This window comes from Erythranthe guttata, chromosome 7, assembly GCF_056151865.1.
Source record: "Erythranthe guttata isolate IM_541 chromosome 7, IM_541, whole genome shotgun sequence".
Lineage (NCBI taxonomy): Eukaryota > Viridiplantae > Streptophyta > Magnoliopsida > Lamiales > Phrymaceae > Erythranthe > Erythranthe guttata.
This window is the reverse complement of record NC_142539.1, coordinates 15205078-15229521: the sequence shown is the minus strand read 5'-3', so window position 1 is coordinate 15229521 and position 24444 is coordinate 15205078. Positions and strand designations below refer to the sequence as shown.

The following is a 24444-nucleotide window of genomic DNA, read 5'->3' as shown; positions in this document are numbered from 1 at the left end:
TTTGGGCTTTTGATTCGGGTTCAAGCCTTTTTTTTTTTTCTTTTGATACAAAAAAAAAGAAGGTATATTTTATTCAAATAGGAATTATAAATTTTCAACGATTTTATTAAAAGAAATACTCACTCAAGATATATAAATCTTAGATTTTCGAATTATTTTAAAGTAAAAGAATTAATTATAAAGTCCATAATAAAATAAATAATAAATTTGAAATTGAGAAAAATAGGAGATCTTGGATCATTAATTATGTAAATTTGAAGCAACGGTTGAGATGAGTGGTAGCAGTGGACCAGATACCGAGGGCCCTTCTCTTTTCTATCTCCCCCGTTAACCCTTTTGCCCTCCCTCACTGGGCGCACACACACACACACACACACACATTGCGCAACCCTTAATTTCACCACAGGTAAGGTAAACCCTCGCTCACAATTATCTATCTTTTCTTTTCAGAATCGCCCCATAATTCGCACTATTTCTGATTTTTCCCCCTTTCTTTTGCTGATTTTGGTTTTGGATTTTTCAATTATTTGTTTATCTCTGACCTATATTAGACTCTTGTGCTGTATTCTTAGGGATTGATTGATTTTTCTTTTTTTTTTTTTTGCCTCTTTCATCTTGTGCATGTCTTTGTTTCATTTCGCTTGTTAAAAATTTGCCCTTTGTTTGATTTTATTTTTGATATCTGTGTGTGTTGCTGCTTTGACTGTGTTCGATTCCCTTCTTCTTCTTCTTCTTCTTCTTCTTCTTCTTCTTCTTCTTCTTCTTCTTCTCTCTGAGTCTGAGTCTGTGTGATTTTATCAACTAACTTTTGTTTTTCAAATAAAAAGGAGAGCTTTTTGGCATTCTGGCGATGGCCACAAAGAAAATCATAGCCATATGCCAATCTGGAGGGGAATTTGAGACTAATAAAGATGACGGGTCTTTATTTTACTCCGGTGGGGAAGCTTATGCTCTCGACCTTGATCATAAGACCCAGTTGAAAGATTTCAAGCGTGAACTTGCTGAAACTTTTCAATTTAGGGCTGCTGCATTGTCAATTAAGTATTTTCTCCCTGGAAACAGAAAGACCTTGATTACCATATCTAAGGATAAAGATCTCAAGCGTATGGTTAACTTCTTCAAGGACACTGATCAAGTTGAGGTTTTTGTTATTGCTGAAGAAGTAGATGTTGCTGCTCCAAATGTGTCCAATATGCCTGCCAGTAGGTATTTTTCTCACTGCCCTGCTCACTCTTCATTTATCTTTTCTTTGCCATTGCTCAACTTCTTTAATTATACCAACTTGTGTCAACTCTCATCTGTTTCAACTCGTGTTTCATGCTTTGTTAAACAGTCAAAGCTGACTGCCTGTTAATGACGCACATGTTTTGTATATCCTCGAGTTTACTGCAGTCATGCTTCTCAATTTGTTGATGCATGTTTTCGACACCACTCACTCACCTGACTTATCCTTTATAGTATTTATGTTGAGTCATTTAAAGGAAACTGAAAGAAGTTGTTTCGTAATAAAGCTTGTCTTCCTCCGCCTTATTATCATGAAATCAAGCAGGTTTTCATTTGTGAAATTAGCGTGAACGCACTTCTCTTTAAATTCTTTGTAATACTATGACTGGTTTAAATTTACAGGTCAAGCAGGACAACTGTGTCTGCGGCAGCAGTTCCTTCAGATGTCCCTGTGGATGTTATGCAAACTGATGATGCAATTGTTTTAGATGAGCCTATTGAAACTACACCACTCGGTGCGTGTTCGTTCAGCAATGAAGATAGGCATCGGAGAGCAGCAACTCAGTGGGAGAATATCATCACAGGTGTTGACCAAAGATTCAATACTTTTGCCGAATTTCGTGAAGCTCTGCATAAATACTCCATTGCCCACGGCTTCACCTACAAGTATAAGAAAAATGACAGCCATCGTGTGACTGCCAAGTGCAAAACAGAAGGTTGTCCATGGCGCATATATGCATCTAGGTTGGCTACAACTCAATTAATATGCATAAAAAAGATGAATCCCGAGCATACTTGTGAAGGGGCCACCGTAAAAGCTGGTTATAGAGCAACTAGAGGATGGATAGGCAATATCATAAAGGAGAAACTCAAAGTTTCTCCGAATTATAAACCAAAGGATATTGCGAGTGATATCAAGCGCGAGTATGGTATTCAGTTGAATTATACGCAGGCATGGCGTGCCAAGGAGATAGCAAGAGAACAGCTTCAGGGTTCTTATAAAGAGGCATACTCTCAGTTACCATTTTTTTGTCAGAATATAATGGAGACTAATCCAGGAAGTCTTGCTACATTCAGCACTAAGGAAGATTCGAGCTTTCGCCGATTTTTCGTGTCATTTCATGCCTCAATATCTGGTTTTCATCAGTGCCGTCCTCTTCTTTTTCTCGATAGTACTCTTCTTTATTCGAAATATCAAGGAACGTTATTGGCCGCAACAGCTGCAGATGGGAATGATGATTTTTTCCCTGTAGCTTTTGCTGTGGTGGATGAAGAAACCGAGGATAACTGGAATTGGTTTCTGACAGAACTGAAGTCTGCTCTCTCAACTTCGGAGCAAATTACTTTTGTTTCTGATTTCCAGAAAGGCATAAAGAACTCCTTGATCGAGATATTTGGCAACGAGTGCTATCACGGTTACTGTTTACGATCCCTTGCGGAGAAGCTAAATAAGGATCTGAAAGGACAATTTTCTCATGATGCAAGGCGTCTAATGGTTCAAGATTTCTATGCCGCTGCCTATGCACCCAAAATCGAGGTGTTCGAAAGGTGTGCTGAGAACATAAAGGCTATATCCATCGAGGCTTATGATTGGGTCATTAGAAGTGAACCAGAGCACTGGGCCAATGCAATTTTTGGTGGGGCTAGATACAACCACATGACATCCAACTTTGGCCAACAGTTCTACGGTTGGGTGTCTGAGGTGGATGAGTTGCCTATAACTCAGATGGTTGATGTGTTACGTGGCAAGATTATGGAATTGATCTATAGGCGAAGACTTGAATCAAGTCAATGGGTTACAAGGTTGACACCTTTTATGGAGGATAAGCTTCAGCTTGAGATGTCAAAATCAAGATCATTTCAAGTGGCGCTCGCACATACCAGTACGTTTGAAGTCCGCGGTGGTGAGTCAGTGGATATAGTGGACATTGATCACTGGGACTGCAGTTGCAAAGGGTGGCAGCTAAGTGGGTTGCCTTGCTGCCATGCTATTGCTGTTATACTCTGTCTTGGAAGGAGCCTTTATGAATATTGCTCTAGATTCTTCATGACTGAGAGTTATCGCTTGACTTATACAGAGTCAATCAATCCCATACCAAATGTGGAGAAACCGGAGAGAAGTGAACTGCATGAAGCAACTATTGTAACTCCTCCTCCTACTAAACGTCCACCTGGCAGACCAAAGTTGAAATCAGCTGAATCTGCAGATGTCATTAAGCGCCAGCTTCAGTGTAGCAAGTGCAAAGGCCTGGGCCACAATAAGAAGACATGCTAGTAAGTTTCTTCTCTCTAATTCCCGACGTATTAGTCCAAATTGGGGTTGGTTGGCCTTTTAAATTGTGCTATTAATATTTAATTTTACTTTTATTTTGTTGTTTTTTTTCTGAAGCATTGCATAACTCATTAGTAGTCATCGGATACTCGGATCGGTGTAGTTATGTGGTAACCCTCTATAGTATGTTCAACAATTGTCATATCTTCTTTGTAATCATCTAGTGCTAAATGTTTGTTAGACTATAATGAAAAAAGATAAGTTGGGTCTTATAAGTATGTCTATTGCAATATGTTTGAAGCTGTAAGAGAACTAAGGTAAATTATTCCCAAAACAATCCATGTTTGTAGTCTAAATTCATTAGTTTCCATTGACTTATATGTGTGTGTTTGTGTGTGTGTGTGTGTGTGTGTGTGTGTGTGTGTGTGTGTGTGTGTGTATATATATATATATATATATATATATATATATATATATATATATATATAGAGAGAGAGAGAGAGAGAGAGAGAGAGAGAGAGAGAGAGAGAGAGAGAGAGAGAGAGAGAGATGGCTATTGGGTTGTTTGAAAACATTCATTGTTGTTTTACTTGTATAGATGATTGATTAACCATTACATAAAAAAGTATGACCTTGCATTGATTTTTGGTGGTTGTTGTAACAGCAGGGTGAATGGTGTTGGCGTTGAGGAACCAGAGACTCCTATTTTGACGGTACTAGGAACCGAGGAACCCGAAGGAAGCTCTTGATTAAATATCTTTTTTTGTCTTTCCGACAATGTATTTTATGATGATGTTCGTTGTCCTAAAGGACCTGGATACTTTTAGACTAGTTTGTGGACTAATATGTTAGCCAGTGTTTTTATTTGCCAGTGAATTTTCTTGCTCCAATCATCGGCTGGCCTCTGAATGTAAAACTAGTGTAGTCCTAGTTTCTCTTTATGAGGATTATCAACTTGCTTTATTGTGGATGTGGGATTTTTATTACAGTTTAACTTTGTTAGCTGCTGCTTAGTTGAATTGTTTGATCAAACTATTTTTTTCGCTGTGGGTAAGTAATAACAAAAACTATAATAATAGTTAATTCACTGAAAAGACAAAAAAATTACGTACTTCAATTCAATGAAATGGTCTGGACATAAATTTAAAATAAGAATTTGCTTACACAACAAAAAAGGGATATCCAGACATATATATCGCCACGAAATATATGGTCTCTCTTCAATAAAAAAAAACAATCAGGAACATGTTAAAAAAGCAAAGCCAGAAAATTAGACAATCAGAAACAATGTATGAAATCAAAAGGTCCTCGAGTATTTTCTAATCTCGTACATTATCGAAGATATGGAAACCAAATCCTTGTTCAAGCTAGACCCACCTGCAATTCTCTTCATGCAATCTGAAAGCCTTGTGTAGTAAAGCAATAACTGAGTCAAAGCGGCTCTCAGAATTTCCATACCACATAAGAAGTTACTAAATGAAGTAATGACATCATTGTGCATCAGCTCTATCGCAGCTTTCCATCTGCTGCCAAAGTCCTTTATTATTGGCTCTACTTCACTCACACTAATCGGCCGCTCTGACGAACCAGAACTTGGGTCCTCCGCTGTTTTTCAGCAACACACACACAAACATCAACCACCAATATGTACACACACACACACACACACACATACATACATATGTGCACACTTACATGCTCTAATCTTTACAAACTTGATTAGATCACTGAAGTGTTCCATCAGTAGTTCCTCCTGCGTTTGAAAATAATGAGTTCGGACAAGTTCACATGATGTCACTTAGAGTAAAGCTTAATTTCAACCAGAGAAATACTATCCAACCAAAGATAGCTCAATTTGCCTACATTATAACCATCATGAAATGAAAGGATCGAACCATGTTTGGATATTATCCATTTGTTGTTCAAACATAAAAAATAAGTTTTAAAATCTTTTGGTGAAGTCAGAAAGAAACCAGTTGGCCCATCCAAGCACATATTTCCCTTCCAATAAGGTACTTACGACATGCTCATCTATTTGGGAAGGCTGGTTTCCACAAAATAAAGAATACTTGTATTAGATTAAATGAAATGGAACTGCCAAACTATTATAATTGCACAAGCATGAGTTCTTGCAGCTTAAGTAGGCTAAACAAGCTATCGTGTCAAAATTATTACCACATAAATGGATGTATTGCTTTTCAGCAACTCTTCAAAGTGCATCTGAATTTTGCTCCCCTCGGGACCAGCTTCCTGAGACATACATGACAATCTTTACAACCAACATTTAACATACAGGATTCAAATTATTATAGAACAAATAATGAAGTTCTGTACCAATTGGATCGCATGTGCATGTGTATACATTGTATGCGACATATAAGAAATGGCACCGCCAAGATTTCCTTTTCCCTTTTTTTGTGTGGGTGTGGTTGGGGGGTGGGGGTGGGGGTGGCGGATGGGGATTTCTCTTGTGGTTTTGTACGTGTAAGGAAATATTTGTGCATTCATTTTACCAAAACATCAAACATGCAGCTAAATTCAATGAGCTAAAAAATTCTTGGATTTCACCTTTTGGATCATACTTTAGTTGACTATCGTAGTTTACCTTCAATACGGCAATTGTCATGTCGCAGTTATTTATCAAAAATACAGTTTGCAACTTTGGTTTCTGGAATAGTTTGGCAAGCTTGACAAGTAAATCATCTACAGCCATTCGCAATCTCTCCAAGTTGAGTTCAAGCTGAGAATTTAGCCAGTTTTACACCCAAAACAAAATTAGAAAAACAAGAATGACGTTGAACGTCTACTAATCAAAACTTAGCAAGAATTGAGAAGCTAAAGCTACGGTTTGTTTCTAACCTGACCATCTCCATAATCAACATTAAGCTGGATTAAGGAAGCTGTAAATTCAGCATAACGCCTCATTACATAATGAGGATGTACATCATCTTCCCACAAAGTGCGGACATTGGCATTTCGAAGGCTGTTGAGGTGCATGTCAAATACCATCTTAAATCGTGGCCATAAAGAAATGTTGACCTGCTCAGATTCATTTGAGACTGTTTCAGTGATTTGTACCAACTAATCATTTCATCATGCACATAAATAAAATCATCTACAGTGCCTAACCAAAGACTTCAAGGCAATTACAAATGGTATTTAGAGATAAGAAAAACATATACATGTGGTTAAAAATAAGTATATAGCTTGAAATGCCCTGTTGTGTAAAGAAAGTCAGCACAGTACTTGAGACCTTAAGTTCCATACCATGGAATAGTTTGTGCCTTCAGATTGTAAATTTAAGATCATATAAATCATTCACATGCAGGGAGAAATCACAGATGGACCCACCATGTAGGTCTCATAAGCACATATTCACCTGGTGAAGTTGATTGTACATACCTTATCCAAGTATGAATCCAGACACGGTATTCGCTTCCGAGACATTATAAGCTAAGAAGAAACAAAATACGAAAAATCAAAAGCTATGAAGAAAAACCAAATGTGCATAGTACATATTTACTTGAAATTTTAACAATAGAAATTGAAAATGATAAGCAGATGTCATTCAAGTCCCAACACTTTGTGGATGCAAATTAACAATCTTAAGGAAACAGTGAAAACAAATTTGCAACAAAGTGTACTGAAAAAGAAAACAAATGCCCGAGTTGGAGAACTGCTACAGCTACAAAACAAGTCGTACATCTTGAAATTGAAAGGAAGGATACTTAGGTGGTGTTTGCAAAAACTTTTGTAAAGAGATTCTGAGCTTTTTTGGCTCAGAATCACTTTTGAAGTGTTTGCAGTAGCAACTTTTGCCCACACTTCTCCTAAAATAAACTTCTTTAAGATAAAAATAACAAAAGCACATCTGGAGCAACTTCTCTTAAAATATGTTGCTGAAAGGTTATTTTTCATGGAATTTGCAAACACCCCCAACTTTTAGAAATAAGCACTTATAATTAACTTACACGTTTTTGCAAACACCACCTTAGAGGAGTTCTGGTAACAGTTGAGTCTGCTGAACCCAGTCTACCCCTCTATTTACTATAAACTACTACGAACCATAATGATGGAAAACAAACTCCAGGAAACTTCAATCAGAGAAAACAATTAGGCGTGTTCTCAAGAATCTAAGGATTTACTATACGACCATGATCCCTCATTACAAGTGCCTGTTCTCATCACAGGGCGGAAAATAAATAATCAACAAAATAGATACAATTGTCATATTCAATAAAAATTTCTATAAGATGCAGCAGCGCAAAAAATTCACACAAGATGAAATATGAAAATATGAAACTTGAGTCTACAAATGAACAGGAAATTTGAGTAAGGATAGAAGAGAGACTCAGGTTCACATTATGTAGCCAAAATGATTTGGAAATAAAATTTAAACACACTTAGCAATTGGAATATTGCTGCAGCATCTCACCCGGTACTGGTATATAATGCGAATCATGAGCATCAGACCAATTGCATCAAAACAGTTTGGAAGAATCGTATTCAGATGTTCTTCGATGACAGAGAAGGGACCTGATAATTTAGCACAGGGAGTGTTTCAATATAGTTTGCCATAGGATGACTTATATAGATAGGAGTTAGAATCAAATGATGTGGCCTTGAGAACTAAATCTATATCAAAAAATTATTATCATCACTCATTCATATATATTAGACACTTGTTTATTGGCAAACTTAAGAACGATCATAAATGGAGGTTACCTGCAAATATTTCATAAAACATAGATTGCTCTCCAAAGAATTCGTCACAGAAAAGATATCTGAAAATGACACCAGGTAAAATCAAAAGATTATCAAAGAATATATCATATTGTATTCAGTGTGAAGTAAACTTGAGGTAAAATTCAGTGAAAAGAGAGTCTTATGGTACTCAGAAGCAGCAGTATCCATAAGCAGCTTGTGCAAGCTCCTGAAAAGGACTTCATAAGGATGTCTTTTAGAGCTGGCTTCAGCTATATGTGGAATCAAGGCGGACTCATCAATTTCCTGCAAAAAAGAAGAACTGAATGAGTCAAAAATATTTACAGTCAAACTTGTGTACCAACAGCTTCATGTTAACCTGCAAAAAGTATTAAAACCATAAAAGAAGATAACAACCGAGGCATTAAGTGCAAGTTGTGAGTGTTGTTTATACTGTACATGGTCCAGTGTGATGAAATTACACTAAACTGAGAAATCCATATGCGGTTTATGTTTATGACTGGAAGCAGCACTATATTTGTGTATTTCATTTAGGATTTGGCAGAAGGATAACAGGAGGGGAATGGGAGAAGCGAAGAAAATATTATAGATATTTAAGGAAAAAATACACAGATCAACTCAGAAAAGGTCAAGAACTAAATCTAATGAGATGTGGCCATTCTGCAGTGAAAATAATTAGTTAGGATAATGTGTTACAGATAACAGATTCACACCTTGAGAATATTTATCCTCTCTCCCAAAGCAAAAACAGCAGACCGGTTTTTTAACGGTTCTCTTCCTCTCAAGAAAAGACTAGTACTTCTGGTGTCAACACCAATCAAATCGTTAGAAGTTGCTATATCTAGTTGCAACTTCTCTAGGGCTTGAATATAAGCCCGGATTTTTGTACTTAAAACCTGTAAAACAGAAATAGAAAGTGAATGTATAACAATATGGCATCCCAGAAAGCAGATTAATTAGCATCAAAGCAAAAAAGAGAGCAGATAAAAGAAAAGAAGGAAGAAGTGCCCATGGGCCTTTTGTGACATTAAAGAATGCATCCAACATTAGCCAAAGACACTAACATCAGGTAACAAAATTAATCATTCATGGAGCACATTACTAGTAGTGTGCAGAACTGATAATTCCTCTAGAAGCCATTGTGCATCCAAAGATATTTCATAACCAGTTAACAGTTCTTCAGGATCAGTTCCCACTCCAAAAAATCCACATATTTTCGGTCAATGATATTGCAAATTGCAGGAGATCTTAAGAAAGATATAACAGAAATGAAGAAGTAAGGCAAGATAATTAATTTTGCCAAGAAAATAGAGAAAAAACTCAGTAAATAAAGCCCGTTATTTGTCTGTTGATTTACATTTTAAGTGGGCAGGAGAAGAAATGTTATTTGCATGCTGATAGCAGCAGATGAAGAGCATTTGTCAAAGTATATCAAATTGTAATTTCACTTCACTATCACTTCAAGCAAGTCTCAGATATTGGATTGTAGTTGACTTCACCAATCAACTATACATGTAAAGATGTAAATCCTTGTAACGCATTTTACCTTATTCATGGTATCAATATATGCAGCACGAACATCAACATGTACGTCTTTTCCATGTTCCTTAAGAAACTGAATCACATATCTGCAGGTGTGACAAAAGATATGAAGTGTTATGCCTTATCGGTTATTTTGGAAAAACACAAACTAATAATAACAGCGAACAGAAGAGATTTGATACAAGTTAAAGAAGGGGCAGATCATATCGATCAGAGAGATAAAAATTAAAAAGTCTCGATGCTGCCGCAATCTTTATGTCGAGAAAGTGGCAAGAGATATGAATCTCGATTCATTCTGACAATAAATTATTATTTCCAACAAATCTGATAATGGCATAACAAATATCAAGTTGCATAAAGGACAAAACACAGTTCAGATATTATCACAAATTGCAGGGATATATTCTACCATAGAGTGTGTATTGCTAGAAGTGCCTCCCATTTTGTAAAGTCCTCATATTTTGTAAAGGCTCGTATATGAAGAAATAACTCAAAAAAAGTTAAAGATGTATCTATCTAGTCAGTTTGAGCAAATATGATTCTTTAAAATATAAATTATGCCACTTATTAATGTTTCCATCTGCTTAGTGAAAAAACTCAGTATAGTCAATGGCATGCAACTCAAGTTATTAATATAGCCTGTAACACAAACTAAGAAGATAATATAACCTGGACTAATGCTTCAAATATGAATGATTGAAGATTCAATATGGGCTACGGCATTAATTTCATAACAAATAAACGGAATTTCTTATATCCAACATAACTTACTTGTATTTCAGAAGAATACTTTGTTGAAGGATCTGAACGTTTGTCTTAGGTTTCCTCAAAGCATTAAGTTTCTGAACCATGAAATCAAATACCTTTGGAAGGGGAACACAAGGAAAAATGATTAGGTAGAGGTGAATATAAAAAGACTTGTCTATATTTCAATCAATTAATGATGTAATGGCTAATCCAAACAACAAATTCTTTTACAACAAAAAACAACTAGTTAAACTTCAAAGAAATTTAGACGAGTAACAAGATAAGCTGAAATGAGACTCTACATTGGAATTAGGCATCAATGTAGGTAGTGATCAATATATGGATTAGATAATAGAAACAGTTAAAGAATGTGTCAAAGCCGAAGAAGGGGAGAAAACAGAAGGCCTTTTTCTGGTCCCTCCTGAGCTGACGAAACAAAGGAATGAAAGGTCAATTTGCGTTGGATTCTCTACCATTGCCTAATAGGTTTATGTTCCATTCAGGCAGCAAGTCTAGGGTGATAAGTATGCCTAAATATTATGTTCATCAGCCCGTGCGGATATGTGTTTTCATAAGACCCGCCCCGAAAGAGTAAGCCCGAGAACTAGAACTACATATAAACATGAGTAAAGAACATCCAACTACCTACATTTAAAAAAATCCTTATGTTTAACGCCAACAGCCTCTACCAATATACTTGTCATTACACAGAAGACGTGATCAGGATAAGTTTTTGAAAGACTTCAATGATTCCCCATATAATCATAATCAAGATTTCATGCACACATTCACAGCTAGAAAGTAAGCATTTACGATCAACTATAAAGTCTAAAGAGGCCAGCTTAATTTTTTTTAAATAAATTATCTAAGTTTACATCAACAAAATCCACTCTTTCAGTTACAATCCATGATACACGGAACAGATCTTCAGAAACAACACAGGCTCCTAGCTAACGTTCTTCTCTTGCAAATTTCGCTCAACCTGGTTTCTTACTTCAACTTCATACAGCTAGATCAACCCTATGAACCCCTACCGTAGAGTTAACCACCCGACCGGAAAAAAAGAAAGAAAAGAGATGAACATGTACATGTACAAGCATATAGTTTCAAAGGAAGACAAGCTCTGAGGAAAAGGTGCCAGACGAGGAAAGAAGAGAAATTGGTTACATGTGCAAAGCACCTATGATATAAAAAGGTGCTTGAGAACCCATCATAAATGAGTCTATGTAGAGGGACCATTCACTAAATATCGTGCGCAAAGAAGGTTATTCATGGGGATAGGCTTGACATATTTTACTATCCCTGGCACTTTTGAGCCTATAATTTAACAGCATTCAGCAATAATAGGTGGAACTTACAGTAAAATATGTGGTAACTATGTACAATACAAGTGAAAAAGAAGTAGTAACATCAATTTATTACAAAATTTGATGAGTATTTAATTTTTCATACCTTTGAAACTGCTTTTTGGCGAAGCTTTTCTAATTCAGGCTGAACATCATTTAGAGCTTTGGAAGTCTTCAACATGGCATCGACATGAACGAACTTCAGTTTCTTACTAAGAATCTCAAGGGTTCTCATGTATTCTTCACTCACCTGAAGATTTTATCAACACACCACTCACTAACCAAAACAAATGTAACAAAGTAATAAAGCAAAGTATCCAGAACCATTTGTTGCAGGTTGAGAATGACAATATGGGCAAAGGGACAATCAAATACCTATTTTAGATATGACTCACAATCTATGACTAAAAATGATACTACAATTTTCGAAGAATTGGGAACTGTTATAACTCTCTTAAATTATTTAAAAATATATATATACCTTCTTAACACTCCGGTCTTTTCAAGCTACACTTTGCCATGAATTAGACGGAAAGAAAAAAAATATCAAAACTTGAAACTCCACTTACCAATAATTAAAACTTAAAAGTCTTTAATCAATGCCCTAATATAAGTAAATAGGAGATTAATTGTTACATTAAAGACCAAACACAGAAAGATGGAAAACATTAATGGTATAAGAAAAATAAACCTTCATAGCACCGCCAGAAACGTACAAGCTAAGAACAAAATCAAATGAAAATCAAAGTGATAAATAGGAACTGCACCAACAAAAGCCTTAAGTACCTCTCCATCGACTACTATGTCTATCATTCTTGGTGGGACAATAATGTCCTCAACAAACTTGGCTAATTTTGATTCTGCTGCCTGAAAAAGTACAAAAAAACTTTTATCATGGCATCAGAGATAGGTGCATACAAGGGGAAGCAAATTGAAACATATAAAAGGATTGTGAAAATGCACAAATGTACAAAGAAACTATCTCTGCAAGAAAATATAATCAAGTGCAGGTTACTGCATCTGGGTCCTCTTCTCCAGATGGACATGGAAGGTGTGTAGCATGTGCAAATTCAGCATTTTACATTTTAAGGAATCAAGGTCCAGATTTTCTGAAACGATAAACTCTGGCAGCCTTTTTCACTCCCTTCTGAATCCCTTTTTTTCCAATGTCTATTGTGTCTACCATGTGGGGACAAATAGGTTACCAACTCGAGTGCTTTCAACATGCCAACCAATGTAAAAAAACTCGAAACACGGATAAAAAGAAAGAGATTATAAAACGTGAATGATTTAAACTTGTCTTTTCCAATTTCACTCTTCCAATCCTTATCTCTCTGAATTCCTATTTGTAGGCATGATCTGGAATATGAAAGGCCAACTTCTTGCATACAAATCTCAGAAGGTGAGAAAATAAATTTTTGGTACAAGATAGAACACAGTTTGAGATGCAATCTACATAAATGCAGCATGAAAGCCACAATAGTCAAACTACATAAATATTAAAGTGTTTCCTTAAAACTTTATTTTTGATACGAAGGACCTGAGGAGGAGCACAATTATCAACTTTTGCAAACAAAATTTACAGAGATGAGATATGTTTTATGTCAACTTATGTTATCTCTCCTGAGAAATTACAGATATTAAAAAAGCAAAAGGAGGACTAAAGGAGATATATTGAGCAAGCAAAAGAAGGATCTCAGGTGTAATCCTATGTATTTAAAACAAAGTTGTCAATGTAAGCAAGTTAGATACAAGATTTATAATGCAACTTGGGATTGCATGACTACCTGTGATTAGGTTGTAGAAGAAATTCTACATAAAAGAGCGAGGGAGAAACTCTACTTTTGGTTATAAACATATATATTCATAGTTCTTGAAGATGTCCACGACCAAATCTTGATTCTTTAGAACTCATTGAAATGCATAGCCCATTATACACAATGTATTTCAAAAAATCCATAAAGCAAACAAAAAAGATATGGGGAACCATGTCATGTGATATACTTATTACTATCCAATAATTACAAGTAAACCAAGTGTCTTAAACATTACCTTGCGATTTTTCAGCTTGAGCCCCATATCCATAGATTTTTCTTGAAGGATCTTTATATCTGAACTTATTGAACCTATCTCGGCCTACAAAAAGACAATAAAAGTGTAAGATCTTTCTGATGCAACTTTTAGAGGGATCGATAGAGAAAATTAGAAACAACTTATTAAATGTTATTCATTCAAAGCAAGAACACCGCCATGTAGCAGCATAAAGAATTGAGTTCATCCAAAAATTCACAGAAAAAATCCGAGAGAACACCACAAAACTGAAGGAACTTTACTGAATCTAATTGCAATACTACCTACAAATTCCCGGAAATTGAGCAACAGAACAGATTCTCTCTATCTCAGTTCAATCTGGGATAACTTGTTAAGAGGAATATCCACTCATATGCTTTAAGTGTCATTAATTTGAAATTTCTCACACGCAGGTAATACCGTTTACATTTTGTAAAATGTGTAGCAGCTTAATTGTAATTGAATATATGTGATACCTGAAATCCACTGAGAATATTTTCCATTTGCGAGAGAATGGTGTCACAATCATGAATTTGATCATGAAGTGAGACTAGATTGTCACTTTCTTTGATGTAATCCTGATAGTGAACAACACGGGAAAAGGAGCACAAGTAAGCATAACCAAACAAGAAAAAAAACCAAGACTGGCACATGGTCACCCTAGATACATAGATATATCAACCAGAGCAAGATAGTAATGGACCAAAACTACCACCGTCATATTGGAAGACCTTTCGAAAACATTCCCCTACTAAACATGATGGTTATACTCATAACAGATCTAAAGAAGAACTAGAAGTTCCAGGATGGATTAACTAATATCGAAAGAAACTAATAAGAATGACCATATGTCCCTGAAAATGAGAGGAGCAGGTGTAAAGAATCAGAACCTCAATGGAATCCAGCTCAATTTGCCTCAGATTGTTCTCGACATCCTTGGTGTAATCCCGCAATTTTGTACCTTTGGACAGTATAGTAGCAACTACCTTCAAGGGAAACAACACAAGCCCAAGAAATAATATAAGAATGTGGGGCTACTTGTGGGCATGAACAACTATATATATATATATATATATATATATATATATATATATATATATATATATATATATATATATATATAGCAGAGTGCAAAGAATTTGTTGTAACATACATCATCAGTTTTACAATCTTGAAGTTCTTGCTCTAGTCCCTCCAGTGAGATATCATCACTAGCAAAATTAAACCAGCAAAAAATATTCAGGGGATCACAAAAACATATATAGACACACACAAATATGGAATTTTTAGAACCTGGGTAGATCGTCTTCAACAGTCAATTCACCAACAAAAGCTCCCAAATCCAATAAATTTCCCTGCCCAGGCATTTAAGGAGATGAATGCCCCATTAACAAACATTACATAGGTAATTAATTATGTTACAAATGAAAAAAAAAAATCAAAAGAAGAAAGAAAAAAAACAGAAATAAAAGGGAAAAGGCGTTTACTGGTTGATGATTTGAAGCAACCTCGGTCATCTTCTTGATACTTGTTGTAAAGAAGAAATTAAGGTCTGGAAAATCGAATGTCACCCGATGTGGTTTAAGAGTGAGTCTTGATTTGATTGATTGGGTGATTTGGGTTAGTCCAGTTGTGTACTAATTTGGATTAATGTTCGGAAAAAATGGAACAGCGATTCAACAACATGGTTATCAGAACCGGGTTGGTTCATCACTGAAAACCGGGGTCAAAAGGTCAAAATCCGGTTCGACCGGTAAAACCCGGAACCAGTGGAAAACCCCGGTTTTTGAATCAAGGCGGAGAATGACCGTATTTGAATGGTGAGGGTTGGGAATGACAGGATTCCGGTGGTTTGAAAAGGAGATGCTTGGCCGGAAGATGGACAAAAAAAAACAAGGTAAAAATGATGAAAACGAGTAACTGCAGGCAGAGAAGAAGTGAAAAGGGGAAAAGAGGAGGTGGGTGGGGGAAGATGGAGATAACAAAAATTGTTTGTAAATTTAATTTAAATTTAATTTTATGGTCACTGATTAACTAATTCATTCATTTACAAAAATAATAACTTAATTTTAATAATAAATATAATTAATACATTTTTACAAGATTTATAATTTATAATAATTATAAAATAAAAAATAAATAAAAACCCGGGTAAAAATACCTAGCCGGTTTTATGTCCGTTCCGGTTCTAATAACATTGAACAACTCATCTTGCTTGATCTCAACTGACCGCAGTAGAAAATAATTAATAATTCTATTTTTATTTATTATTAATAGGCCCAAACTGGATCATAGTTTTACCAATTTGCAACATCTATTAAAATGATATCTTTCAGAAAAAAACCGAGTTCGCATTTAGGAAGGATAAAAATAGATTAGAGGTCGCATTTTTCCTGGAGGAATTTTCGATCGTGTTGGGGTTGTACCACCCAGTTGACATAAATTTGAAGAATGAATCTCCGTTCACTATATGCAGAGGAAACGTCGCATGCTCCGAACGTAATTTACTAGCTGAAAAGTTGAAGGAATGTGGGATTTGAAGGAATTATGTCGTTTATTTTAAATTATCTTTAATTACCAAATCCTAGCAAGACATGCCCAAATTTTATATTTTAGTACTTGAATAATTTGTAAAATACGGAATTGTATGCATATCAGTGGAAGAAATGAGGGCGTACGTGAATGATAGGGCGTTGTATTTTAACAAATGCAGCATAGGGTTGTTGGCATGAGAGGTTCCCTTCTTTAGGGTACGGCAATGTGTGGATAAATTTCCGATGGAGTCAGGTGGTGAAGAGAAGCAAGTTGAGCTAGAGTTTGATAAAATCACAAGAAATTAATCTATATATATGTATGTATTCCTCGAAACCGAAACATATCATGAATATCTATACCATCTCTAAGGTTAACTGAAAAAACAAATTAAGGACACGGAGAATGAAGAGAAGGAGATCGAGGTAGAATGTATAAGAAGAAGAAGAAGAAGAAGAAGAAGACACAACAACAACAACGATGAACTCAATATATACTCTATAATTTATAACAATTAACGTACGGCAAAAACAAATTATCACATTAAGCAACGGCAAACTAAAAGCTCATCTAAAAACAGCATGAAAATAATTATTTGTTCAAGCACAATGGTGCTGACTGCAGTTTAATATAACCATAAATGATGATTAGAATATGTAATTAAGCAGACAACCGAACCTAACAGCATCGTTAACATTCACTAATCACTATACATGCCAAAAAGATATATACGTAAAATTATAGTGCACTAATTGTGGCAATATCTCGGAGAGTGCCACCAAGGTGAAGAGGGACAAGAGGCACAAGTGAATGCAAAATATCTGTTATTAATGGTCGATAACTTGCTTCCCCTTGCACACACAACACTGCTACAGCCCCCACCTACACAGCGTTCACACGTTCATATATACATATACATCCAATTTCAGACACACGTTAACATTACATACATACATACATACATACATATAAATGTTGTTTATAATTTTCTTGTGTGTCTGAAGCAAATTTGGTTTGAAGGACATTAAGGTGGTGTTTGCAAATGCTTTTTGAAAGTGATTATGCGGTTTTTTTTGCTCATAGTCTATTTTTAGGTGTTTGCAAAATCAACTTTTGCTTTTGCTTCTCTTAAAATAATCTGCTTTAAGCTATTTTTTTAAAAGCACCCCTAACCCTGCTTTTTCAATTTTAGTTCATTTTTCGAAATATTTGCAAACACCCCCAACTTTTAGAAATAAGCACTTAAAACTAACTTAAATCACAATCACTAACTTCTGCTTTTAAATAATCATTTGCAAACACCACCTAATTGATTAACCTGGTATAAGTGCTTCAAATCCATAGTGTCTCTGATCGCAGGATCCACGATCTTCACCAGTTTTGTTCTATCTGTCAGCTGAGGCATCGCCTATATATATATACACATATAATTTATATTAAAGAACTTTGTTACCCGAATAAAAATATTTTAATTGATTATACATATATAGTATATACACGGTATACCCACCCATGTGACTATAGACTGGCAGTGATCAGCCATTTTCTCCATAGGCTTTCTTCCCAGTAGAAGCTCCAGCAGTACTACTCCAAATGCATATACATCACTTTTATCTGTTAACTTACCTTTTTTTTTCAATTTATTATTATAAAATTAGAGGACAACCAAGCCAATTAATTTATCAATCAACATACATATAATAACTAATTAAAATTTATTTATTATTACATTAGATATCTCACCATCTAGAAGATATTCAGGAGCTACGTAACCCAAAGTTCCTGATAGCTTTATATTGTTTTTGTTCTTCTGCGGTCCATCCACTACAGCTAGCCCGAAATCCGAAAGCTGATTAATTTAAAAACGAATTTTGATAATTTGCAATAAATATAATAATATATACTAGTTGCAGATTAATTAACAAAATGAATATTGAATGAATTACCTTGGCATTGAAGTTTGAATCAAGAAGTATATTAGATGATTTCAGATCTCTATGAATAACTGGTGGATGGCAGTGCTCATGTAAATATTCTAGTCCTCTGCCCATCAACGTAACAGCAAACGTACACTTGTCATTAATTATTAATATATCCCATCTTCATTAATATATCATTCAAGATTTCAATAATCAACACACACACACACAAATATATATATATATATATATATATATATATATATATATATATATATATATATATACATGATCGATGATGATGATGATGTTGTCACCTACCTCTCTCTCTCTCTCTCTCTCTCTCTCTCTCTCTCTCTCTCTCTCTCTCTCTCTCTCACACACACACACACACACACACGCACACACAGTCGAACGCACCTTGCTATGTCGAGGGCGATTTTCATCCTTAAGTTCCATGTTAATGCGGATCCCCTTGAAGGTCCTAAAGACGAACATTAACAAAATCAAGAAGTATTCTTATTTCTTTAGTAATGGATTTTTCAGCTTAATTAAAATGCAAAGTTTTATAATTACCGTGTAACTGAGTTTCGAGAGATCCAAAGGGCATGAGCTCGTAAACAAGAAGCCTAGTTTGGTCAAGAATGCTATAACCCAATAAACTTATTATATTCGGATGCTCGATTTTACTCAATATGTCTACTTCAGTCTGCAAATATTGCAAGATCAAGATCACAAGTATTACAACTAAAACAACATCAAAATGAGATCAAAACCGAAAAAACACACAATTGACTAAATCAAAAAAACCTGAAACTCAGTAATAGAATCTGGATGACCGCCAGTAAGTCTTTTGACAGCAACATAAAAGTTGGGTTGAAGCTTGGCTTTGTATACGCATCCGAATCCACCGGAACCCAAAATGTTGCTTTCTTGAAAATTATCTGTGGCTAATTCTAAGGTTTTGTACTCCATTACACTCACAGATCTCTTTCTACTCAAACAAGTGCTGTATTTGTTATTTACCAATATAAATACGTACACAATTATTAGAGGATCAATAATGAAAAAATATTAAATCAAAATGAATAATGAATAATGAAGAAGAAGAAAGTGAGCACCTATGTTGATGTTTGTGGAGGTTGGATTTGCGGTAATAGTAAATGTAGAAAAGAAGGAAAAAAACAAGTCCGCCGCCCAGAACAATGGAAGCAGCAGCAATAAGTAGTGGTATCAACAATTTTTTGTTGGAACTACCCATATGTGCTGGTTTTCTACTAGCAGCAGCTTCTTGTTGAATCGTCCCTGAATCATCATCATCATCATCATATTAATTAATGAATTAATTAATTATAGAGATTTAATTAGGAGATGAATGCAACAAAATTAGCTGAAATAGAGAAATAGAGAAATGACCTACCTGCAGGGGAGATAGCTTCCGTAATGGGAGAGAAGGGGGTGGTGCTGTTTTGTTCTCCGGCAGCGGCGGCGGTGTTGACAAAAAGACAGAAAATAATTATGACGAAAGCACAAATGGGAAGAAGCGGTTGATGAAGATGAGGAAGAAGAAGATTAATTATTATTTTCCTCATTGTTGTACATACGCATGTATGTGTTATTGTTCTGAAATCAAATCTCAACAGTAATAACTTTCTCTCTCTCTCTCTCTGTGTCTGTGTTGTTTAAAGTAATTTAGAAAGAAGATTTTCAGAGAGAGAGAGAGGGGGCAATTTTTTTTTTGGTGTTGTTTTTAATTGTAGTTTTTAAAATGGGGTTGTTTTGGGGGGTGTAATCAAATTGGGGTTGGACGCCACCCACCACGGCGGCACCGGCAGGAGACGCCAGCTCCAACGGCGTCTCCGTAGAAGACGCCACCGGTGGTGGCGTCTTCTCTTTAAATATTAATATTTTAATATTTTAATATTTTAATATTTTAATATTATAATATTATAATATTATAATAATATAATATTATAATATTTTAATATTTTAAATATTTATATTAATATTTTAATATTTTCTGATTTTTAATTTTTTTTACAAAATAAAACATTAATATTAGTATTAAAATTTATTACATTTTATATATTTTATCCATTAGTGTTAAATTATCATTGCATATATTTATCTAATCAACACAATAAAATAGTGTACAATCTTGTCCGTTTTTGCATTTTGGTTTTCCAATAAATTAATATTTTTTTTATAAAATTCAATAGAATGTACTAACCGGAAGGGAAGAAATGGTGCCGCAAAATTTGACCAATTAATAGTGGCAGTTTGAAGTATGAAATTATATTTTCTGGTGTAACTTTAATGATCATATTTTGGATTGATTTATTATAATTTGATTAAATTTTAGAAATATGTACCTATTTTGTGTTAATTTCTTCAAATACCCTAATAAAAAAAAAATCAAGGGTGTTGTTTATTGATATTTGTAAAATATGTATATTGGTTTTTTGAGTAATTTGAAAAAAAAATATAAAATAACAAGCAAATGTATATATATATATATATATATATATATATATATATATATATATATATATATATATATATATATATATATATATATATATATATATATATATATATATATATATATATGGCACTGACTTCATAGTGCCAATTTTATTTTTTTTACTCATTTTGGACCTAATTATTTTATATAATTATTTTATTGGACCTATTTATTTTATATAACTCTTTTATTTTCTAGAACTCCTTTTGTTTTTGTCTACATGTTTTTTAAGATTGTACACTATTTTATTGTATTGATTAGATAAATATAAACAATGATTAATTTAACACTAATGGAGAAAATATATAAAATGTAATAAATAATACTAACATTAATGTTTTATTTTGTAAAAATATTTAAAAATCAGAAAATATTTAAAATATTAATATAAATATTTAAAATATTATAATATTATAATATTAAAATATTTAAATATTAATATAAATATTTAAAATATTAAAATATTATAATATTATAATATTATAATATTATAATATTAAAATATTAATATTTAAAGAAAAGACGCCACCACCGGTGGCGTCTTTAAATATTAAATATTAATATTTAATGAGAAGACGCCGTTGGAGCTGGCGTCTCCTGCCGGTGCCGCCGTGGTAGGTGGCGTCCAACCCCAATTCGATTACACCCCCCAAAACAACCCCATTTTAAAAACTACAATAAAAAACAACACCAAAAAAAAAATTGACCCGAGAGGAGAGATAGAGAGGGAAGGACCAGCGGTGGGGGTGGGTGGGTGGGTGGGGATAGCCTAATATATACTAATACAGACAAACGAGGAAAAGATGCAACACTCACTCACTGTGTGTACCTTCATAAAAGTAACTTGTTTATTTTTTTTATTTAATACATGATTATGGTAATTAATTGGTAATGTTAGTTCATCAATCTCCTTTTTTCAATATATATTCACTCAAATCATTTATTTATTTATGTTGACATAATAATTACTAGTATATTAATTAGTCAAACGGATTTTATAAGTTATATATTAAATTAAGTTAGTTGATAGTGAAATGGATTACTCTAATTATTATTAGGGTTCTTAAGATATAGGTCCCTACTGATAAAACTAATTAGAACTAAATGACAAGCTCAACTAAACATTTGCTTCACATCCTTTATAAAATTTATTCCAAAATGCCCTTTCACTCATCTTTATTTTTTCAATTTTCATTCTAACATTTTCTACATTATTATAAACAGTTTTTTTTCCTTATTTTTTATATTTTATTGGAAATTACGGGAAACAAAATTGTTAAATAATTCAGCAAATTTTAAAAATACTATGGTGCACTATGGTATACTATGGTGTACTATAAATTTTACACTATTATTAAAAAAACAAATCCTACATGATATTGAAAATTACGAAAACAAAATTATTTTTCGTTTTTGTTAATTAAGCTACATATATTTTAATTTTTTTTTTATTTATTTGTTGTCAATACTGTAGTATACCATGTAGACTATGGTATACTACAGTGTACTATAGTCTACTACGGTCTACTACCAAACCCTAGCAGCCAACAACACCCAATCTCGCCAACCCTAGTCGTAAACACAGCAGCCGTCAAACCCTAAAAGCCAACACCGCCGACAACCACAGCCCCCCAACACCGCCGACCACCGCAGCCCTCCAACACCGCCTCAACCACCACAAACCCCCAACACCGCCTCAACCACCACAAACCCCCAACACCGCCTCAACCACCACAACCCCTCGCCGTCGCCCCGACCACCACAACCCCTCGCTGGAAGATAAAGAGGCGAGAGGGAGAGGGAGAAGAAGAAGCGAGAGGGAGAGTGAGCGGCGAGAGGCGAGATAGAAAACAAAAAAAAATCTGAGAGGAAGAGGCGAGAGGGAGAAGGAGCGGCGAGATGCGAGAGAGAAAACAAAAAAAATATGATTAGTTGAATAAACGTGGGATATTATATTTAAGGTATAAGGGCAGACTAGGGATAAAATAAAAATTAGGGATGTGAGTCATATATTATTTCAAAATAAGGATTTAATTAAAAAATTGAATTTAAGGTTGTCATTTAGTTCAAATTGGGTTTCATTTAAGGAACTCTTAGCATATTAACCCTTATTGTTAATATGATATGATTTCAATTTTCAATTTAAATTTTGAAATGATGGGAATAGTGACTAATGATACATGAATTATGATGATTGATGCATGCATAAAGTATGGAGGAGTGGGGCTTAACAACTACCAAATCCAAAAAGTAAAAAAAAAAGTTTCTCCACTCACGCAACTCAACTACTGCCTAAAATTAACTTGTTGGAATCATAAATATTATATTAGGAATTTAATTAATGGGACAATTTAGTCAATTGTGAGATCTGGCCCAATTTTGAGATCAATCGAGATGGATCTGCCTTATTATAGCCCATGCATTTAGAACCCAACTACCCGCTTTATTTGTATTACAAATAAGCCCATCAATGGGTACTTATTCATAAAGAGATACATATAATAAATTTATGGGAGGTGATATTCGCAGTAGCAAAATTACGAATGTCGTTTTAAAAAATCCACTCTCTATCTTTCTTTCTTTCTCTACAATTTTAGCTTTTATATTAGAAATCATTCCAAAACTCATGTTATTGTAGCCATTTGCAAAAAAAAAAATGAGTGCATCGAATGAGGATCGAGATACGGAATCCAATGAGGTAAAATTTGTTCGTTTTTGTTCTTTTAAATCGTGAAAACGCGACCCACGACCAAACTGGGAGCTAAAAAGCCCGATTCACGAACACAGCTTTCCGCGCCCAGTTTGGGCGCGCTCTGTGACTGAGATTTAATAAAAAAAAGTTATATATTTGGGTTATCTCAAGGATTCGAACACGGGACTAAACTTTGGAAAAATAGGCTTACCCGACCAACAAGGCCACAGCCATTTTGATAATAAATTATTATTGAATTGTATTTAGAGATTTCTTTATACTTGGCAAAAAAATAATAAATACTTGCTGCTGGAACACGGGTCTATTGCGTAACAGACTAGACGCATGACCAACTAGGCCAGAGCGAGTTCGTTCACTAATAATTATGTAAATATAATATACAATGTCATTTATACTGGGATAAAAAAAAAAAAATTAACCGGACGACCGGTCCAGAACCGGCGTCCGGACCGAACGCCCAAACCAGTTTTCCGCGTCCAAAATGGGCGTGTGAAAGCAGTTTCCACGCCTGTTTTAGGCGTGAAAACTGCTTTCACACTCCCATTTTAGGCGTAGAAAATTCGAAAACCCAACACTAAAAACAGCCCCAAATCGCGATTTTCTGGGAATTTTCACATAATTAACCACAAATTCAATATATATAACTACATTAGATGATTAATTACGTTTCAAATTGACGAGATTTTCGGATTTGGAAGAATTTGTGAGGGAGGTTGAGGGTTTTTGTGAATTTTGGAGCTTTTGGGGCTTGGATGGATTTGGGGGTTTTTAGAGAGAGAAACAGAAAACTATTGTGAACGACATTCGTAATTTTGCTGCCGCGTAAATCA

The 24444-nt window shown here is 34.5% G+C and overlaps 3 protein-coding genes across 10 annotated transcripts; 1 reads left to right on the top strand and 2 right to left on the bottom strand.

Moving 5' to 3' along the window:
• The first annotated feature begins 96 nt into the window (after positions 1–96).
• On the top strand, positions 97–4498 carry LOC105964296 (hypothetical protein). 7 transcript variants are annotated; one of them, XM_012988824.2, is made up of 4 exons: positions 97–406; positions 828–1206; positions 1627–3498; positions 4161–4498. In XM_012988824.2, the coding sequence occupies exons 2-4, from the start codon at positions 851–853 to the stop codon at positions 4243–4245; spliced, it is 2313 nt and encodes a 770-aa protein (XP_012844278.2). In that variant the 5' UTR covers positions 97–406; positions 828–850; the 3' UTR covers positions 4246–4498. The 7 variants fall into 7 exon arrangements, with proteins under 7 accessions (XP_012844278.2, XP_012844282.2, XP_088677191.1 ...); XM_012988828.2 differs by having other exon boundaries at positions 235–411; XM_088821065.1 differs by having other exon boundaries at positions 241–411; positions 833–1206.
• A 115-nt stretch (positions 4499–4613) lies between these two features.
• Positions 4614–15991, bottom strand: LOC105964297 (vacuolar protein sorting-associated protein 52 A). Its single transcript, XM_012988829.2, has 20 exons — positions 15414–15991; positions 15220–15281; positions 15080–15137; positions 14817–14912; positions 14403–14504; positions 13909–13992; positions 12643–12723; positions 11963–12106; positions 10535–10626; positions 9768–9849; positions 8935–9117; positions 8391–8506; positions 8222–8280; positions 7932–8032; positions 6899–6949; positions 6356–6535; positions 6102–6236; positions 5672–5746; positions 5192–5249; positions 4614–5101 (listed from the first exon to the last, which is right to left on the bottom strand). Exons 1-20 carry the CDS (start codon positions 15441–15443, stop codon positions 4794–4796), a joined length of 2097 nt encoding a protein of 698 aa, XP_012844283.1. The 5' UTR covers positions 15444–15991; the 3' UTR covers positions 4614–4793.
• Positions 15992–16978: 987 nt separating this feature from the next.
• LOC105964298 (putative receptor-like protein kinase At1g80640) lies at positions 16979–20100 on the bottom strand. 2 transcript variants are annotated; one of them, XR_016032328.1, is made up of 10 exons: positions 19798–20070; positions 19499–19682; positions 19188–19386; positions 18954–19086; positions 18798–18861; positions 18405–18501; positions 18202–18307; positions 17965–18084; positions 17777–17866; positions 16979–17340 (listed from the first exon to the last, which is right to left on the bottom strand). XR_016032328.1 is itself a non-coding variant. In XM_012988830.2 (10 exons), exons 1-10 carry the CDS (start codon positions 19967–19969, stop codon positions 17197–17199), a joined length of 1305 nt encoding a protein of 434 aa, XP_012844284.2. In that variant the 5' UTR covers positions 19970–20100; the 3' UTR covers positions 16979–17196. The 2 variants fall into 2 exon arrangements, 1 of the variants encoding a protein (XP_012844284.2); XM_012988830.2 differs by having other exon boundaries at positions 17969–18084; positions 19798–20100.
• Positions 20101–24444: the final 4344 nt, after the last annotated feature.

Coding starts and splice junctions, on each gene's coding strand:
- LOC105964298 (XM_012988830.2), bottom strand. CDS start 19,969: ATGAGGAAAATAATAATTAATCTTCTTCTTCCTCATCTTCATCAACCG. Junction 18,085..18,201: donor TCCTGAATATCTTCTAGATG/GTGAGATATCTA, acceptor TGAAAAAAAAAG/GTAAGTTAACAGATAAAAGT. Junction 17,867..17,968: donor GCCAGTCTATAGTCACATGG/GTGGGTATACCG, acceptor ATATATATATAG/GCGATGCCTCAGCTGACAGA.
- LOC105964297 (XM_012988829.2), bottom strand. CDS start 15,443: ATGACCGAGGTTGCTTCAAATCATCAACCA. Junction 14,505..14,816: donor TTGAGCTGGATTCCATTGAG/GTTCTGATTCTT, acceptor GTTCACTATCAG/GATTACATCAAAGAAAGTGA. Junction 8,507..8,934: donor AGAGGATAAATATTCTCAAG/GTGTGAATCTGT, acceptor TCTTTTTTGCAG/GAAATTGATGAGTCCGCCTT.
- LOC105964296 (XM_012988824.2), top strand. CDS start 851: ATGGCCACAAAGAAAATCATAGCCATATGCCAATCTGGAGGGGAATTT. Junction 1,207..1,626: donor TCCAATATGCCTGCCAGTAG/GTATTTTTCTCA, acceptor TTAAATTTACAG/GTCAAGCAGGACAACTGTGT. Junction 3,499..4,160: donor CACAATAAGAAGACATGCTA/GTAAGTTTCTTC, acceptor TTGTTGTAACAG/CAGGGTGAATGGTGTTGGCG.